The sequence below is a fragment of the Egretta garzetta genome, unplaced genomic scaffold (assembly GCF_000687185.1).
Source record: "Egretta garzetta isolate BGI_Z169 unplaced genomic scaffold, ASM68718v1 scaffold17, whole genome shotgun sequence".
NCBI classification, from domain to species: domain Eukaryota; kingdom Metazoa; phylum Chordata; class Aves; order Pelecaniformes; family Ardeidae; genus Egretta; species Egretta garzetta.
Window position 1 is genome coordinate 7957 of NW_009260136.1, and position 20248 is coordinate 28204.

The 20248-nt window shown below is 38.7% G+C and overlaps 1 protein-coding gene across 1 annotated transcript in view; it reads right to left on the reverse strand.

The window, feature by feature from the left end:
* Positions 1 to 423: 423 nt before the first annotated feature.
* LOC104128788 (mitogen-activated protein kinase kinase kinase kinase 3-like) overlaps positions 424 to 20248 on the reverse strand; it is a 42865-nt gene continuing 23040 nt past the window's right edge. The window contains exons 5-15 of the mRNA XM_009641635.2: positions 19947 to 20002; positions 15979 to 16026; positions 13833 to 13875; positions 13153 to 13225; positions 10673 to 10804; positions 10354 to 10416; positions 10189 to 10270; positions 9964 to 10074; positions 6659 to 6734; positions 5580 to 5638; positions 424 to 3136 (exon numbers count right to left, since the gene is read on the reverse strand). Coding sequence (XP_009639930.2) covers positions 2942 to 3136; positions 5580 to 5638; positions 6659 to 6734; positions 9964 to 10074; positions 10189 to 10270; positions 10354 to 10416; positions 10673 to 10804; positions 13153 to 13225; positions 13833 to 13875; positions 15979 to 16026; positions 19947 to 20002 — 938 coding nt within the window. The 3' untranslated portion in view covers positions 424 to 2941. The remainder of the gene's footprint in view (positions 3137 to 5579; positions 5639 to 6658; positions 6735 to 9963; positions 10075 to 10188; positions 10271 to 10353; positions 10417 to 10672; positions 10805 to 13152; positions 13226 to 13832; positions 13876 to 15978; positions 16027 to 19946; positions 20003 to 20248) is intronic.

Here is a 20248-nt window from a genome sequence, read left to right on the forward strand (position 1 = left end):
CAGCTTTCTTGTACAACCCCTTCAGGTACCGGAAGACTGCTATAAGGTCTTCCTAGAGCCTTCTCTTCTCCAAGCTGAACAACCCCAACTCTGTCAGCCTTTCTTCATAGGAGAGGTGCGCCAACCCTCTGATCATCTTCATGGTCCTCCTCTGAACTCACTCAAACAGGTCCATGTTCTTCTTATGTTGGGGGCCCCAGAGCTGAACGTAGTACTCCAGGTGGGGTCTCATAAGAGCAGAGTAGAGGGGGAGGATCACCTCCCTTAACCTGCTGGTCACACTTCTTTTGACACAGCCCAGGATACAGTTGGCTTTCTGGGCTGCAAGTGCACATTGCCAGGTCATGTTGAGCTTCTCATCAACCAACACACCCAAGTGCTTCTCCTCAGGGCTGCTCTCAATCCATTCTCTGCCCAGACTGTATTTGTGCTTGGGATTGCCCCAACCCATGTGCAGGACCTTGCAGTTGGCCTTGTTGAACTTCCTGAGCTTCACATGGGCCTACCTCTCAAGCATGTCAGGGTCCCTCTGGATGGCATCTCTTCCCTCCAGTGTGACAACTGCCCCACACAGCTTGGTGTCATCAGCTAACTTGCTGAGGGTGCACTCAGTCCCACAGCTCATGTCGCCAACAAAGATGCTAAACAGCGTCGGTCCCAATACAGACCCCTGAGGAATGCCACTCGTCACTGGTCACCACTTGGACACCGAGCCATTGACCGCAACTCTTTGAGTGCGACTATCCAGCTAATTCCTTATCCACTGAGTGGTCCATCCATCAAATCCACATCTCTCCAATTTAAAGAGAAGGCTTTAGCTTTCCTAACCTGATCCCTGGCTGCTTGGACAATTTCTCTGTATTTCTTCCAGGCTTCCACCTTGCTTGTCCTTGCTTCCACCCTCTGGAGGCCTCCTTTTTGGGTTTGAGTTTGTCCAGCAGCTCCTTGTTCATCCACGCAGGCCTCCTGGCATTTCTGTCTGATTTCCTCTTTGTTGGGATGCATTGCTCCTGAGCTTGGAGGAGGTGATCCTTGAATATTAACCAGCTTTCCTGGGCCCCTCTTCCCTCCAGGGCTTTATACCTTGTTGATCCCTGAAGAGGCCGAAGTCTGCTCTCCCGAAGTCCAGGGTAGTGAGCTTATTGTGCACTCAGTGCCCTAAGGATCTTGACCATTTCATGGTCACTGCTGCCAAGGCTGCCCTTGAGCTTCACATTCCCCACCAGCCCCTCCTTGTTGGTGAGAACAGCATAGCACCTCTCCTTGTTGGCTCCCCTATTACTTGGAGAAGGAATTTATCATCAACGCATTCAACACTGCCAAACGCAGTGTAACTGCCACCAAGAGTCACTTGCAGAGGCGATCAGCTCCGGTTCAGGCGTGTTCCGCCGCAGAGAGGGAGATCACAGCATACAGGGGGGGTTCCTGAGCCAGGGAAACCCCAGGGGAGTGCAGAGACCTGCCAGGAGCCCTGGGAGTAAATATTATCACTGAACATATCTGAAGCCAATACTGTCAGAGCTGAAGAGGGGAGTGGGGGAAGGAGAGAGACAGAGAAAGAAAGTCTGATGTCCTGGTCCACAACAGAAGAATAAAAGAAATACTTAGTAGTTGGTTCAATTTCCAGAAGAATTAGATCTTGCTGAAAAAAAAATCTCACAAATGGGTGAAACATTACCACCAAATCAGAACGCTCCTCTTTGATTCATAAGGAGCAAAGTAGGTTGTGAAGAAAGCAATGAAACACAGGAAGTGCTGTGGATGGACTTTAAAAACCCTCTCACAATTGTGACAACAATAGTACTTTACAAGCTTTATCACAGTAATAATTTTTGAAGAGTGTACTGAACAGCATGGGACAAAAGAACAGTCCAGTTAGAAGACATGTTCTCATTTGCTTCTTAGACCCACAGATACTAGGCTAGCAAGATATGCAACAACACTGAAAGTAACCTGAAAAAGACAGATTTTAAGAAGTGTTAAACTGAAAAGACAAACCAAAAGCAAACAAAAAAACCCCCCAAAACCACACTTCCAAAACCAGATCAACTGCACGGGATGGTGGTGTTCCCACTGCATACAGAGAAATCTAAGCTTCTGATCTCAAAACAATTTGTGAAACATTTTATGATCAAGCAATAGAGGAAGTTTCTTCCAAGAATGGGGAAGACAGCCTAAGCTCTCAGTAACCATGGTATTGGCAGATTTTAGTCACACCAAGCCAAGTGATGCCAAAACAAACAAAAAAATCCCAAACAAAAAACATCACATAAAAACCAAAACAAGACATTCCCAAACACCCCACTTTTACATTTTCCCCTCAGTGCACTTACATTAAACATCTCACAAATCAAAGAAAATTAGCAGAAGAATGCTTGTCATCTAGTACAGAATGTTTCTGCATTTTTTCAACAGTGTATGAAGATGTCCAAGATGTAAAAGCATTATTTTTCTAACTACATAGTGCCTACAGAGCATAGAAATAAGAAAACTAGAGTAATTTCTATATCGCAATGCTAACAACCAAATTTTTTAGCAGTGCAGTACGAGAAAGCTTGGAAAATGTATCAGACTATAAACAATGCCAAATGCTATTGAAAACACTTAGGACCACACTTTCTGTTATTTGTATTAAGTGCATATTCATTCTGTAACATAATTACCTTCTGGAGAATTCAGAGGCTTACTTTTATATTATCTTATAGTCTTTTTAAAGGACCTACCAGACAAAAATACAAAGAGAATGTCTCTTCTATTTTTAAACACCCTCCAAAAAATTAACAAGTTATGCATTTTAAGGCAGTTAAAGAAATTAGAATGAGTGCATAATACCGAGCCCCTTCTATAAAAGTGATTCAACTAAACACAAATACGGGTTAAATGCTTTCAATACTGCACATACTAAGAATTCCTTCCTACAATACAGAAATACACATACAGACTAATCCTTGCATTGAATGGTTTTTACACAGATGAAAACACCAGTACAACAACAGCACAAAACATGAGCTTTGAAAAAGGAAAACACAGACAAAACTAACACTGACAAAGAAAGGCATAAGATGAAAAATACCAGGTTAGATCTTGCAGTGTAGTATATTTCTTCTGAATTGTCCAAAAAATCGCTACTGTCAGGCTGTTCATTAGACAGAGATCAAGAAACTCAAGTTATTTACATTGTGACTGAAAACCAGATATACATAAAGGGAAATTTTCTTGCTAAAAAAGAAGTTTTTAGTTGAAATTCAAACCATGTTAAGACAGTTCTGGGGGTGGGGGGTAAAACACAGCTAAGGGTATGGTCACATTACCAAATGCTACTGAATCACACCAAAATGATGAACTGATCACCTGAGCGACAAACTGCCTCAGTAAGAGGCACCACTGCACCACCAACAATAACATCATGCTGCAGTGGTCCAGTCCTTTGGCTTGTGCACTCACACCCGTAAGTAAATAAGCATAAAGTTTAAGCATGCTTTAGTGAGACAGAAGCAATAGGGTCAGAAGAACTGCTTTAATGAAAAAGGATCCACACTGTTACTGCTGAAAGAAAAGACAGGCATCTCTTACTCCCACTTCCATTTAAAAGAGTTTCTCTCCCAGAATGTGTAGATTGTTACAAACTTCTCCCTCAGCCTGCTTTGTCCTAAGGCTCTTTACTAAAGCATCCATTCTTTGGGTATATCTCTTGTTTGCATTTGACATGCCAATTTAAACTGTCCATTGATTCTGTATCTGATGACAAAATATGGGTTTTCTTTGGTCTCTAGACCAAACATCAACTTTTCAAACTCTATTTTATCTGGAAAGGACAGATCAGGTCTGCATGCTTCATTCTGATACGAGCAGTGGAGCAGTTAATTTCCCTCTTCAGAAAGGTCCAAACAAGCAGTTATAGACAGGGAGATGAGGCAACTTCTTTAGACAGGTTTCAATTATGCAAAGTCTGACAGGAATAGACAATACTGAGAAATTTCCTTATCAGCAGAATTTATCTGGATCATTCAAGTCCCTTCTTGGAGCAGCAAGAGCTTCTGAGATTCCCAAGGTCCTGATTGATAACACACAGGATAACAAAAGGCTTGATTCCTCCCTTCTGACAACACCAGCCAAAGAAGTGCTCTCAAAAATTACGCTTTAATCCCTGCAGAAAATCTCTCTCCCCAGTTTAGCAGCTCAGGTTCCTAAGGTGCAATGAAAACACCTCTCTGCCCTATGAAGTTTTCCACTAACTGGTTTGTATAATCAGTGACATAAAACACAAAACAAATGGAAAAAAGTATTTTTAAAACTTAAGCTTCTCCATTAACATCTTTTTGCAAGTATGATCCTATGCGTCTTTAAATAAATAAAATTCATAAGAAGCAAAAGCATTACAATTTGAACTATACAACGCTACCAATTGTATTTTCTTTATAATCCAGACAATGCAACAGGGAAGTAAAGCCAGGATAATTTAGACTCAGTTCAAAAATAATTTTGAGTTAACTGATGATTTTATGGTAGAAACACTGACTTCATTACCATATTTAATAAACACTTGGATAACCAGGGCTCCTAAATGATGTTGTTATGCAGTTATGTCATGGTCTAAATAACATATCTGAAATAATTGCCTAAGTCCTACTTGTGATTTGGTAAGCTATTCTCCTCAGTCTTGAACAGGCACCAGAAACTGCAGACTACCTGTCCAGCCAGTTGCTGAGGAAGAATAAAATGATACACAGCCTCATACACAGAGCAAAGCCAATGTCCCTCCCACCTATGCACTAAGCCAACATTTTCACCTTAACACCTGCCTTAGAAAAACAATGAGAACACAGAAGTCTGCAGAAAGGAAGCAAAGGAGTGTCTTTTTTAACCAGGAATGTGAAGAAATTGCCCAAGTGCACAAATGTGGAAAGCAACAGTCTCCATAGAAGAGAGGAAGCTACTGCAAACGTGTGAGACAGGACAGACACCTTTTCCCTCACTGCTTGATTCTCATACCCCTTGTAATGAGAGGTCCATAGGAAGGAAACATTGGCAATACAACTTTACAGAATAAGTCAACTGCCAGAGTCAGCGTGGCTCAGGTGTGATGCAGGGCCACAGGAAAATTGTTTGCATGGGAAAATAACAGCCCCACAAAAATCCATTTTTTTCAAATACATCATGATCTCTTTTCCAGGCTCTCAATTGTATTATTTCCATTACCAATCATTGTCAATACAACAAGCACTAGGGAGAGAAACATTTGAGTATGCACAGTAATTCTACAATTAAAAAAATAACTATAAATAAAGGGAATTATATAGTTGGTAATGAGGTATAAAGGATAGAGGAAATCCACAAGACAAAGGGCTGATGCTTAGCACACACATCACACCTGGCAGAGCCCACAAATAAGGGGTCTTGCTGCATATAGTGTAATGGTACCAAAAAATTTAGGATCAATATGTTATGACTTGTCAGAAAAATTGCTGCCAAGTTTAGTAGTGATACAGAGGTATGCTACACATCTTTGATTTCTCTTCCTCCACAGATATTTGCAGGGAATAATGTGCAGAGCATTGCCCATGCTGCTTGTTACTCACAAATTCATGATGTGGCTCTGTCTCTTTCCTCAAAGGTGGATCAAATTTTACTTGACCAACTAAAGAGGAGAAAAGGAAAACAAGAATTTAATTCAGACTGTAATTAGACAAAATTTAGCTCCGAAGGCTAATAAAAAAGAAAAATCCAGTTTAATCAGTGTATCATATTCCCCACCGATGGAAACTTCTGACACATGCTCATGCCAAAGTTGTGCCTGCTAGAATGTAATGAGCACAGAAAGTACTCTTCTATCACAAAGGCAGCACAATCACCATTTGCCCCACCTACTCATTAGAAGGATCAGGAAAACCACTCAGCAAATAGGGCCATGAAGTGCCCTCTTTAGAGGAGCAACACAGCTGTGATTTATAGAAAAAACACATCCGTTGTGTGAATTTACTCTTGGGTCTCTTCTTCAGGGAGACTCAATAGCACTAAAGAGCCTTGAATGAAGTTTGGAGAGAGCTAATCACATCTTCTAGGACAGTTCTTTGACAGGTACTCTTTAATGCTCCTCCCCTCAATTTTAGCTTAAGTATTAAAGTATTGCTCTGATTTAATTCAAACAAAAGAATGACTACAATTTGGGGGGTGGAGTCTGCTTTTAATGGCCAGTGATCAACCTCCTTCTTGCCTGATTTCTATCTACATGACTGTTTCAATTCAAAAGCAAATACTACAAGATACTAAATTAGGAAGAAAAATCTTCCCCTGCCATTCTGTTACCCAGCAGAATCTGGCATCTCTCCGAATATCCTTGCTGGAGCGGCATATGAAGCTATACCGATCAGCTCTCAGAAGAGCTCAGGTTGCATCCTGTTCAATTAAGATGAAGCAACAGTGAGATTTGCTGAAGTGCTGACAAAGGGTGTATTCAAATATTCTACACTAATATTTCTTTTGCATAGTCATCTAGAACCTATATCCATAAGTGAAACAGCGTAAGTTTTTATTTTCCTATATATCACTAAAAAGTCAGATGTCAGATACCCAGAATACCAGTTGAAGTAAGTGAGTATCAATGATTTTAATAATTAAAGAATTAAAGAATTAACACTGTCATGTTACACATGCTTACAGTTTATTTCAGAGCGTGTCTTTTCTTCTCTCACATTTCTACTTGTCGAATGAATTCTATGAGGCACTACAAGAGGCTAGAAGAGAAAAATAAAATACTTCAATACCAAAATATACTCACTTGAAACCCAGTATTTTATATCTAGTTTTTAGCAGGTTTCTTTAGCATACCAAAAAAGAAAGAACGAAATCAAGCAGAAGCTAAAAGATTGCATGTATGTTTTTGTACATTAGAGTTTTTTTGAGACATTTTATCTGTAGAGTGTCTTCAAATTCAAGATAAGATTTTTTCAGAACACTGGATTTGAGCAAATAGAGACAATGCTGGCCAGCATGTCTTTGCTCAGATATTTCCTTTGTGTGCCTTTCAGTTTAAGGGTATTGGTAGTTTCCAAATAAGCAGTAAGACTGAATCTGGCTTACTGGCAGGATTTCCTCCAGTTTAGATACCCCCATAATTTCCCAGCTTCTAACCTAAACTGATTCCTAAAAAGTCATCAGTTAGCTTCTTTAAGTAGATGAGAAATTAGCCTGAGGTTTTCAGAGCTGAACAGGCGGGAGTGTTCCTGGTACTCTCATGCTGTGTGGCAAGAGTGATGCCATCATTTCTACAAATTCATCTTTATATTTCTGTTCCATTTCTATCTCTTCCCTGGATTTCCATTTACTTTTCCACAGGACGAAGTGACACGAACTTTAAGACTTGGCTTTCTTTTCACTGCCCCTGTTGGATTTTCCCTCTTCTTTCTACATCCAGTACTGCAGGTTCTCTTAGAAGCTATAACTTAAGGTTTCTTAACAAGAGTACAAGACCAAATGACTGCTGTATACAATCAGGCCCTAAAACTAGCACCTAAATCCTAACTGTGCTCTCAGTACATCCTCCAATGGAATCTTGCTCTTTAGAAAAATGTTCATTCGCCATGATGTTAGCCCAAGTAATCTCTGAGAAGAGCACATTCACTATGTTTCTGTGTTCAGTATGTTGCAGTAAAACAATTTTTAATTAAAGCAATCTGACACAATAATGTCAGAAATTTGATGTGCTGGTATGTTAGCTTTGCTTTTATATATACACTAATTCTAATCTTCACTTGGCAACTTTTGACCACGAAGTGATGACAGAGTTGGAGAACTTCAACTGCTGTACTATCACAGAGAGTCGCAAATAGCTCAGCAACTCTGTTTATCCCTGAAATATTATCTGAAAGCATTATTTCCCCTCTCTCCTTTTCATCACCCATTACTTCCTTGCTTTATATTAGCATCCAACACACATATATAGCGTTTCACCTCCTATTTATGTTGACTTTGGATTTTTTTGAAACTATCAATAGCAGTGGTCAGTCCCCAAGTTCGGATTAACATCTCCAGCTACCTCTGTGAGCAGGCATGTATTGGAGCAAGTTCAACCAAGTATAAAAGGAGCATGTACACTTCTTATTCCCTTAGGACCACAATGCCAACAACTGCTTTGCCGGTGGCAGGATTCTTCCTCTGAAATACAGACCCTTGCTCAAGATGCATTCGATAATTCATTATCAGCTGCTTTAGTCAGAGAGGTGGGTTCTAGGCTTGCTTATTACAAAATAAAATGTTTTCTCAAGCATCACTATCAATCTCATTTTGCATGTAGATTAAATGCCTCAATAGAAAATTATCTGGCAACATGGTTAGGGGAGAAATGAGGAGAGACATCAAAGTTGTCTATCCAATGAAAATGATCCAGCACCACAGGTAATGGTGTTTGAAGCTCACTGAAGAGCTCAAGGCCATGGGATGAACGATGATGGAGAAGTGTCATGCACAGAAGCCCACAAATGCAGCAGGAAATCCTCAGCAACATAAGATAAACACCAAATAAGTTAACATCTGAAAAATGCATATCAGAAGACAAGCAAGCAGCTTTCTTGTCGTCTGTACTGTCAGCCAGTCTAGCTCCTTTATAAACAATGAAAACATGCATTTTCTCTGATCCGATTTCTTTGAGGTTGTTTTCTCTTCATTTTCTCCTCAGACAAGGCATAGCTTTTTCCCCTGATACCACACTTCATTGTGGGATAACTGATAAGTAACACACTAGAAACAGAATAGCCTCCTTAATGCTAAGTCAGAAGGGACATAAAAAAAGTGAACACTATTTTGAAAGCTACAAATAGCTGTCAACAAAGTGTGTACTGAAATGACTCCACACAGCAATAGGAGATTCTCCACCTCAGCGGCCCAAAATGAATGTCAAGATTCTTACCAAAAAGATATACCAGTGACATGGGGGAATGGCACATCAGGGTTTCAGTACAATTTCCAGGAAAGCAGGAAAGACTTGCAGGGCAAACTACTCTGATCTGAGCAGCTCACTCACAGGAAGCACACTGAAAATGGCTACCTTTCTTCTTATGACAGCTCATGAAAGCTTTGGTTTTCTGGTTTCTACAGAAATATCACTTTAACGGGCCTCAGAGGTCTCTATCATTACTGAACAGATAGAGAACCGTAGGACACTTGTAAAACCTGAAAATCGGTATCTTGAAGTAGTTGCTTCTTTTAAGCTTATTTTCCTTTGAAGGCATTTTTAGACCAGTTAATCCATACAAAAAGTAAAACACAAGTAATGAATGAATGAATGGCATTTGTGTCGAAAAGGAATCATTTTTTCCCCCAAAAAAAATCATCAGTTAGGGAACTGCAAACATTTGGAAAGTCTTCACTAACATACAGTTAAGTATGAAGACAGGATGCAGTAACAGAATAACTATTTTCTCTTATTTATTAAACACTTCAGTCCTGCGCTGTCTATCACCTTACATAAGCATGCTATTTTTTCCCAGCTGTTAAAGCAGAGAAATCAAGTTTCAGAATATTCCAAGACAGAAAATATAATCTGCAAGAAACACATAGCAAACCATTCAACAAAAAGAACTACAGGATCATTCTCTTCTTCTCATAAGAAAGTAAATTAGGAACAAAAGAGGTATACAATTATTTTTATTAATGCTTTTTTGCAGATGAATGGAAACAAAGCAGAACGCATGACAGACCTCGGGACTGGAGAAGTGGTCCACATTTACTGTTGCAAAATTGTTGAAGGACAATAATAAACAAATTTTTAAAGTATTTACATCTCTTTGAGCTTCTCTCACACAAGTATAATGAATTTGATAAGCGCCTGTACATGTGACAATAGCACAACCAAAAGTAAACTATTCCCAGATCACAAAACATTCTGCAGCTCAGTAAATCACCATTATGTAGTTTTGTCAGCAAACGAAAACTTAATCTGATTCTATGATTAAAACATATTCCTACCTCAGGATCATCATCATCAAAATCATGGTAAGTGGAATGATCAGGATTATTCATTTTATCCAGAAGTTCAATAGCAAGACTTCGATTTAATGGTTGGGTAACAAAAGGATGCTGAAAGACAGAAGGAAAAAACCCACATATTAAAATTCCAACCAGTCATATTAAGCATTTAATTGTAATAAGCATATTTTAATTTTGTAACTTAAAAAAATCGCATACATATACCTGTAGTAGCTTTTCAGCTGTAGGTCTTTTTTTAGGATTTTTTGTAAGTGCCATTTTCACAAAATGATGGAAACTATTGGACCTGTAAAATGAAGTGGTAAACGTTAGAATCAATTGCCCAGTGAAATACATGACCATTTTCTACTGAAACAGAAGAGTACTTACCATTTCATTTTGTCCTTTAATTTAGGAGGCTGGAAGTTGCTTTTCGTCATTAGAAAAAGTGCTCTGAAAAAAACCCGATAGTATTTCTGTGGTTTACATTGCAATACATGAGAAGAATTATTAAATATATTATTTAGTTGGCAGGAAGAAGTCCAGCAGCTTAAGAGGTGCTACCAGGACAACATTACAGATTTATGCACCAGAAAGAGTTGTTACTGTCATGTACATTCAGAACACTTACAACCCCAACACCCTTGCAGTACCCCCAAACACCACAAGCACACATACCCAATACTCCAAGCTTTAACTCATTACTGACCTCATTGGATGTAGGTCAAACATTGGAGGCTGAAGTTCAGCAAGCTCTATAGCAGTTATTCCAACTGCCCACAGATCACAGAGTTGGTTATAGCCACCTTTTCTTTCTACTGCAGCAACTTCTGGTGCCATCCTGAAGGGTTAAATACATTTTTATCTAAACAACTTGCCGCAAATCAAATATTCTTCTGTACATGGCAGTTTACTTCTCTTTTCCCTAAAGCTCTCAATCTATAAGCTCACAGCCTATACATTTATACATGTGGATATATATACACTTGTGTGTAAAAAGTTGTGTAATGTATACATGAAGCTTTCCTCAATCATCTTCTAGTAACTAATAGGCAGTTTCCAAAACAGCAGTAAGTGGATGAAACCAATCTGTCTCAGACTTTTCTGCAGGCACACAACGAACTACCACACAACCACCAAAGAGCCTAAAGTATAATTACTCAAATACGGTAAAATCCAAATAATATCCAAAGTGACACATTGCCACAGAAAGTGATCAACTGACTCTGAAGAGAACAATTCTAACAAAAAAAAAAAAAAAAAGGTAACAGAATGTCAGCTTCCTTCTATCCTGAAAGCATGAGACCTGAAGACTCGTCACTGCTGCACAGAGCACTCCTTGTCTGTAAATTCTGCCTCACCGTAATGTCAGAAGACCTCATTTAAGTTAACAAAGTAGTTTCATATCCTCAAGTGGCAAAAATTAACAAACATAACTGACACAAATAGGATTACCTAAAGAAATTTATTCGCTAGGCATTGTCACATGTTTTGAATGGCCAAAGTGAATTATAGATTTGATTGTCCTACATAATCACGTCGGATGGCAAACATAGTAACATTTTTTAGTTTTGAACTTTACTAGTCCAGATCACTTGAAAAATAGCAGTGGAACTGGAAATGTAACTCAATATAGGCAAGACAGACGAATGTCACTTAATGAGTGCTCCAGTAAAGCAGCAGGCGGCATCTCAAAAGACACATTATTTAAACACAGACATCCTTATCTGTAGATCTGAAAACATCAGCAGGTTTGGTGGTATTTCAAGTTTGTATAGTTAAACTGTATTTACATAAATTTCTTCAAGAGTTCATTAAAAACACCCCATCACTCTACAGCAAAAAGAAGCGAGTTAGCAAGGTAAAGGGGGAACATGGGTTAACTTCAGAAAGGAGGAGGAGCACAAGGGTAAATAGCAGGGTTACTAGAACTAAAGACACTGCACAGCAGGTCTGCCCTTCATTTCTCTCCCATCCAAGCACCACAGCCTTACCTGCCCTGACACCTCTAATGATCACTAAAACCTTCACACTGCCTGTTTCCAACTAAATTTTCTTCTCCATAATCTCAACAATTTTGCTTTGTTGCTTATCCTCTCACATGAGAAACTTTGCAAAGAAAAACTGATGCTTTTCATCAGCATTTAACCTATGTAATACTGTCAAAATTACTGTTTAAGGTTATGACATGTCATTTGAGAAGCCTGGCACAATTTGGAGATTACACAGTGATACAGGCCAGGACTAAAGTCACACAGACATCTTAGGAAAGAGAGACACAAGCCAATTACGAAATCATGACTGATGGGCGTTTGTGTTAATTCTGAAAGGGAAGTGAATCCATGCCTTGGCATGACTTACACTGCAGAAGAATGCTAAAAATGCTGTGCTTGACTATTTCAGGACTGAATAAATTCAGGGGTGGTTTTTTTTCCATTATATACATTTTTATCTTGTACCTACTATGCTGTCAGACAACAGAATTCTGAATATCTTTTGGGGAAATGTACAAAAAAAGTGCTATTTTACAGTGAAGAATGTGTGTCGTTTACTTCAAGGCAAAAAGGAACAACCACTTCCAGTACAAAGAGGAGAAAATAAAATGCTGAACTCTAGAAAAGATAAATTATGTAAACTAGTTTAGTAAGGGAAGAATAAAGATGGAGTACAGATTGAATAGAAATGCGTGTTTGAATTCAATCTGTGTAGGCAAATGGGCAGGAGGGAGAAAATGGCTTAGAGGAAACACTTCACAAGTGGCAAAAGAATCTGTGGAGACAAACAAATGAAACTCATTATCAACTGAAGAGTTGAAGAAAAGACATACCTAGGGTGGAGGGGAAGAAACATAAACACCAAAATGGAAAATCAGGGAAGAAAAAAAAAAAATTAAGATCACACTTAAAACCAAGAAAAATTGTTGCTAGTTTTTAAGTTTGACTAAATTGAGATACATCAGTCAACGATGATAGCAGCACAGCCAGCCTTTCAATTTTTCAGGGTATTACAGCATTTTCTCTGATTCTCAGCTAATTCAGTATTTAGCATAAGTAATACAGATATGATGACAAGAAAGTCTGACATAGTGATTCATCTACCCAGTAAGTGAGATAGCATGCTTTTATCACAATTTTTCTACAGTATTATATATGTTACTATTATGTTAATGGCCAAGTAAAACACAGTTACCAGTATGGGGTGCCAATGAATGATTTCCTTTTGGCAATTGTAGCTGTTATCTGTGCAGATACTCCAAAATCAGCTATTAAAAAAAAAAGCAAAACCAAAAAGACAGTTAATAACAGATTTGATACAATTAATTGTTAATGAAGGCAAGTTTGGTTTCCCTACTGTAGAAGTTTCTTAAACATACTGGAAATATTTAACAAAAATGAATAACAAAAGCAAATAGTGCACACTTGGTCTATCTTGGATACCATCAGTCAGCTCCTCTCAGTCAGCTGCCAAATATGCAGGGTGCATGTAAACATGCCCCTCATCAACACAAGAAAGAACAGACTAGAACAGAAGTCCTAACGATTACACACAGTGTTTTAATATGTTAAAATACATAATTTAGTATTATCCAAAAGATTCTTCCAGATAACCTTTAAAGGTACATTTCACACTTAAAATGTACCATCCAGAATGCGTTAACAAAAATTTATAAAAACCTAGTGTTCCAAAACTAACCAAATTACTCCTCAGACACTAACTGGTTGGTAAAGTTAGATATTACCAGCAAGAGAAAAAAATTCTGATACTCACTAATTCCTTACATGAACTATTACATCATTAAACAAAATACAGAAGATGGCTTCTTCAAGCACATAAAAATCAGTTAATAAAACTAAATTTTATTAACTCACCTAATTTTACATGTCCATTATCCGTTAAAAGAATGTTTGCTCCCTTAAAAAAAAGTAAGCATACTTGAATTAAAACATGCAGATTCCTCTGATATCATATTAAAAAAAAAAAAATTATGCGAGATCTTATGGCAAACTAGGGGACAAAGACAAACCAAGGACTGTGCATTCAAGAAATCTGCAGCCTTACCAAAGAAGTGTCTGTGAAATTAGCAAGTTGCCATTCTGTTATACAAAACAACTTGGATATACAGGATTTCTCACTAATTTTTAGTTTAGTACGCTCTAGCCTATGGTACTACAGAGTTTCCATTGTACACAAAACCCTCTCAAAAAGCAGAATATGGTGATTTGCCTATGCTGATGAATTCTTACTATTTACACTGACTGAAAGGAAACAGGAACTCTAAAGGTCAAAGTGGAAGTAATTTGATTTTCTTTTCATATGTAGGAGCTGGTTTTGTCTTGTTTGAGAGCCATTATAATTATAGCCCTAAGGACCTGGTTTGACATTCAAGTGTTTACCAAAATTATTTCTGTCCTTATGCAACAGAGATTGTTAGTGCTAGATTTAGAAAAGTTTGCTGTTCTGTGGCTATAAGTACCACTCAGTTCAATAATCAAAACTAACCCAAAGCAGTAGTTGGTACCATAAAATTATGACGTAAAAGGACTGAGAACAAACCTGTTCTGAAGTTTGAAGCCAGGTACACGTTGAATTGAGTGAAAGGCTGGAGCTGGCTAAATACAGCTCCAAAAGTCAGCACTGCCCATTTACTAGATGGAAAGGCAGCACAGATGGGCCTCCAGAAGAACTACATTTATACATATTATGGCTTTTCACAAGAAGGAAAAATCAGGTCTGCAGTAAAGCGCAGCTCACTTTGGCAAACATCACACAAGTATAGTTAATGAGCCTTATAAATGGAGCTTGGTAAATAGTGTGACAGTCCAGTTAACATGCTCTTGACCTTGTTCACCTTTCAAGATAAACAGGACTCTAAATACATAACTTAGCTACTGAGGGAAGCAAACATAATTCAACAGTCAGGCGATCTGCAGATGAAGACAGTATTTTTCCATGCTCATGAGAACAGCTTTTAAAAAAAAAAGAAATTCTCAACATAAGCACGTAAACAGTTTTTATCAGCAAAGTTCTGTTTAGAAACAAGTATCTATACAGTGTCCTTACAAGCATCACTTTGCATTCCATAAAGTATAACGAAAAATGTTTTTGTGTCCAAAGTAATCTTTCATTCAGAAATTACTTTTATGATTGCTCAAAACCCAAATATCTTTTTGCAGTCAATGAGAACAACCCGGAATCAGGCTGCATTAAAGCATCTACAGTTGAAGCTACTACACACATAGCCACCCCTAGTCTGGAAAAAAAAAAAAAAACCACACAACCAAACAAAACCAATGCCACACACAACACAAAGGAATACGCTAATTTACTGTCAGATTTCCAGGAGGAAGCCTGCCAAGTTTAAGCTGCAGTCTGAGCAAGGAAGAAAAAGTCAACAGGAAGCACCAGAAGGAAACTATAACAGAGAGTGTAAGAGTCTGAACAAGCCACCTTTGAGACAGCTTTGTTGAGATGAAGGTTTAAAGAAGTCAGTGTTAAGAGCCTGATTTGTGGTACCCTCTCTAATTTTAGCATGCGAGGGAGGGGACAGAAGTAGTCTCCAAAAACCACAGAGAACAGCAGCTACTGCCCTGCAATCTGCTCACCAAGAAAAGAAGCAAGAAGCCAAAGGAACAGCTCTGCTCACTAGCTGGTTCAAAGAGGAGGGTATGTCAGGCTTCTTGGAAAGGTGTGAGCAAGCCCAAAACTTTTTTCTTGCACATCCTTACAGCCATCTGAACACACGTGGCTCTGGACACTAGCTGATGCCTAAATTTTACAGCACTGGTCTAAATAAATAGTGTATTTGGTGCCAATTAAAAGAACAAACTATTTCCATCCATGCATTTTAAAGAAAGGTTTTTTTTCTTCCCTCAGGCAGAAAATTTTGGTTTGTTCTAATAGACAGAAAACCCCTATGTATTTAAAAATATCCCCAAAATTGGTAACAGTAAAGACACATCAGACGTCATGCAGCCTATTTTAAAAACACCAAAATTCCCTTCAGTTTTTACTTACCTTTATATCTCTGTGCATTTTTCCTTTACTGTGAAGATAATAGAGTCCCTGCATAAATAGATAATAATTTAGTCCAATATTTTTCATTTAATATAAATTTCTTATTTAATTACCAGACATATTTAGGATCCATATTCAATCATCTAAATGACTCACTGACTGAAGAAGATAGCTATATTTCAGCATATCCAAAGTGCATTTGCAAATTCAATATATGTAGTAGCATAGTATCTAAAACACAGGATAGATGGAAAGAATACCAGTCACCACATCTATTGTAAGAAAACCATTCCCCAGCCAAGTTTTCCTGCACATGGTAACTGTCACCTTTTTAGACCAAATTAATTACTTTTAAATTGCTTAACAGTCTTCTATTCAGCAGTCAGACCACTGGATACCTAGCGCAGTTATCTCCCTATCTCATTACACACTTCAACTCTGTTTAGAGGCATGCTAGCAGGCAGCACTTCTGGTCTAACACAGGAGTTCAACTAATTCATGGATTCCTGCAGAAGCATTAGGCTGTCTTTCTGGGTCTTGATGACAGTATCAAAGCATTTTAGGACTCATGTTGAGTTAGAAACTTTAAGTTTAAATTCTGGAAGAATTCTATGAAACCAAATCCCTGCATGACAAATCACAGAGCATGTCACTTTTGATACTTTCTCTAAAATTCTCTTCCAGGAGTAAAACAACACGTAAGTATCCTCCTCGCTCTGCAGCCATGAACCTCCATAAAGACTACATTTTCATGGGAGATGCCCATGTCAACACAGAATTTTTTTTTTGCCAGCTCATGCAAGACATCACAGAGTTGACTGCAAAAATAAATTAAGACTGTTTTCAGTTACCAGCATTTTCATGGATGGTCCTAAATATACCAACAGGAAAAATGAGGACACTTACATGACTTGGTACTTGAGATCTTCAAGTGAAAAACACTGTACAGATAGACAATAGTACCACTGAAGATACAGTTTGGGGGTATTTTTTTGTTAGTTCATGAAAAGTGAAGTCCTAATCAGTTATGAAATTGAACTCCTTAAATAAACAAAAAAAAAGAAAAAAAAAAACCCCACACTCACAAGTGTTTCAACATGTTTCTCTGGGGGAAATGACTAGCAATACCCAGTTGGTCCGGTAGTTTTTGAGAGTCCTCATTGCATATGAGGACACTTACATGACTTGGTACTTGAGATCTTCAAGTGAAAAACACTGTACAGATAGACAATAGTACCACTGAAGATACAGTTTGGGGGCATTTTTTTGTTAGTTCATGAAAAGTGAAGTCCTAATCAGTTATGAAATTGAACTCCTTAAATAAACAAAAAAAAAGAAAAAAAAAACCCACACTCACAAGTGTTTCAACATGTTTCTCTGGGGGAAATGACTAGCAATACCCAGTTGGTCCGGTAGTTTTTGAGAGTCCTCATTGCATGCAGACCCAAAAATTGGACTGGATTTGCTTTGAGTACAGAGTGTAATTAATCAAAGCATCTACCTGATCATTGCAACGACTGGCACTAGCTAGAAGAGTCCCATGTACGCTCCTCACATTTAAATCTCTGGATGCTACTGGCACAGAAAGCCCAGCAACTCACTCATTTTCACCACTGCCCTGGAAGAATTTAAAGTCACCATTTCAAAACTGAATGCCTGGAGTCAGGTACTTTAAAGGACCTATTTAAAGAACCTATATTTTCAGAATCAGTCTCACTGATTCCAACCAGAACTGATAGCAAGTTATTTTTGAAAACAGACCATTTAATGGGCTTCTAAATATGGAGATCAAACACAAACTGTAGTCATTCAAGTGAAACTCCAGATTCATGGAAACTGATGGCAAAGTTAACATTGGACAAATGAGTTTTATGGATGGACAGATGGCTTATATTCACAGACTTTTTACTAGGAAAGGTGACTGCTGCATTATAAGCTACAAGAAGATATCAGAAACTATATACATTATATTTGACCAGAGTGTCCTAAGCATGTATTTAAAATATACAAAAATGGGTCGATGGATGACACAGAAAATACAAAGTACCAAGTTTCCTTCTCACAAGCAATTTACACATATTAACCAAGAAATCTTCCCACACAATAAATAATGATTTCATAAATTCCATTCTAGACTATTGAAACACTTCTCTATACTCTGAGAAAACTATGGATTTGATGGATGGACTATTCAGTGGATAAGGAATTGGCCAGATGGTTACATCCAGAGAGTAGCGGTCAACATCAAATGTCCGGATGGAGATCAGTGATGGGTGGTGTCCTTTAGGGGTCCATATTGGGACTGGTACTGTTTAATATCTTCATCAATGGCATAGACAGTGGGATCAAGTGCACCTTCCAACAAATTTGCAGATGACACCAAGCTAAGTGGTGTGGTTGACATGCCCGAGGAACAGGATGCCATTCAAAGGGAACTGTGTGAACCTCCTGAGCATCAGGGCAATCCCTGGTACCAATACAGGCTGGGGGATGAAGGGGTTGAGAGCAGCCCTGTGGAGAAGGACTTGGGGGTACTGATGGATGAAAAGCTGGACATGAGCCAGCAATGTGCACTCACAGCCCACAAGGCCAACCATACCCTGGGCTGCATCAAAAGCAGTGTGGCCAGCAGGCAGCAGGTCGAGGGAGGTGATTCTGCCCCTCTACCCCACTCTGGTGAGACCCCACCTGGAGCACTGTGTCCAGCTCTGGAGACCTCAGCACAGGAAAGACATGGGCCTGTTGGAGCGGGTCCAGAGGAGGGCTACAAAAATCAGAGGGCTGGAACACCTCTCTTACAAGGAAAGGCTGAGTTGGGGTTTGTTTAGCCTGGAGAAGGTTCTGGGGAGACCTTGTTGTGGCCTTTCGGTACTGAAAGGGGGCTTATAAGAAAGACTGGGCCTGTAGCAACAGGACAAGGCGTAATGGTTTTAAAGTAAAAGAGGGTAGATTCAGATCAGATACATGGAAGAAATGTTTTACCATTAGGGTGGTGAAACATTGGAACAGGTTGCCCAGAGAGGTGGTAGATGCCCCATCCCCGGAAACATTCAACATCAGGTTGGATGGGGCTCTGAGCAACCTGATGAGTTAAAAATGTCCCTGCTCACTGCAGGGGGGTTAGACTAGATGACGTTTAAAGGTCCCTTCTAATCCAAACCATTCTATGATTCTATAAGAAAAAGAGTTTAAACCCAAAACACTCCCAGAAGTCATGTAAGACTTCCCTGTAAGGAGTAAAAAAAAAAAAAAAAAAAAAAAAAAACAACCATGTCCTGTAAGGCAGAAGTCAGCAATCTCTGGCACAGCATAGGGAGATGGTAAGTGGCATGCAAGAGAGCTGGCTCAGTGACAGAGCTATCTTAAGAGAGTGTTTGGGAGAGGTAGCAGCTCTCAGCTGATGGCATTCAACAGATTTGCATTCACTAGAAGCCAAGAACCACTCTCTCACATGGAAGTAAGCCATCCACCAAAAAAGCCATTTCTGATTAAGTTTTACTAGTGAACTGAACCTTTAATTTAGGAAAGAAAAATGAAAGCTAGCATACCCGTGAGGAGAAGCTGGTGACCTTAACTTGAACATCCCAAGTACACAATTTTTTTTTTTTTTTCTTATTGGCACAGATCAACTATTGGATATGCAAAACCGAGTCTCTAAATTTTCCTTCAAACTTGCAATAACTAATTTGTACCACAAATACGGATTAATAAATATGCTGCTCCCCCCCCAAAAAAAATTAACAGCAGAAAAATGACAGTTTTCTTCAAATGAGCCAGGAAAATTTGAGATTATGCAATTATACAAATCAGTTCTAGGCTATAATACAGAACCTCCTCAAAAGTCTGAGAAAATGCTAAGCCATCCAAACACTGTATTTCCATGGCATGACACATTTTTGTAGCTTTTATTTTTAGCTTTTAATACTTTTACATTAAAAGTCAACCAGAAGAACCTGAGAACACACTACCTGTAGTGTTTCTCTGCTAACATAGGCAATCTGCTGTTCTGAAAGTGGTCCAGTCACTGAAATGGAAGGGGGAAAAAAAAAAAAATAATAATTCTCAAAATCAGGTAAGATAATGCCCATTCCAAACCCATACCTCAATTACCTCCATTCACACCAATACACTCTTACACTAGAAGTCTCAAAGTAAATGTGCTTGGTGTCTAGTTCCGTTGGAATGGAAACTACTACCCACCTCCATATAAAAATCTAGAAGTAATTAAGAGGAAAAAGAAACAGAAGCAGTGATTTCAGCACAACTCTTT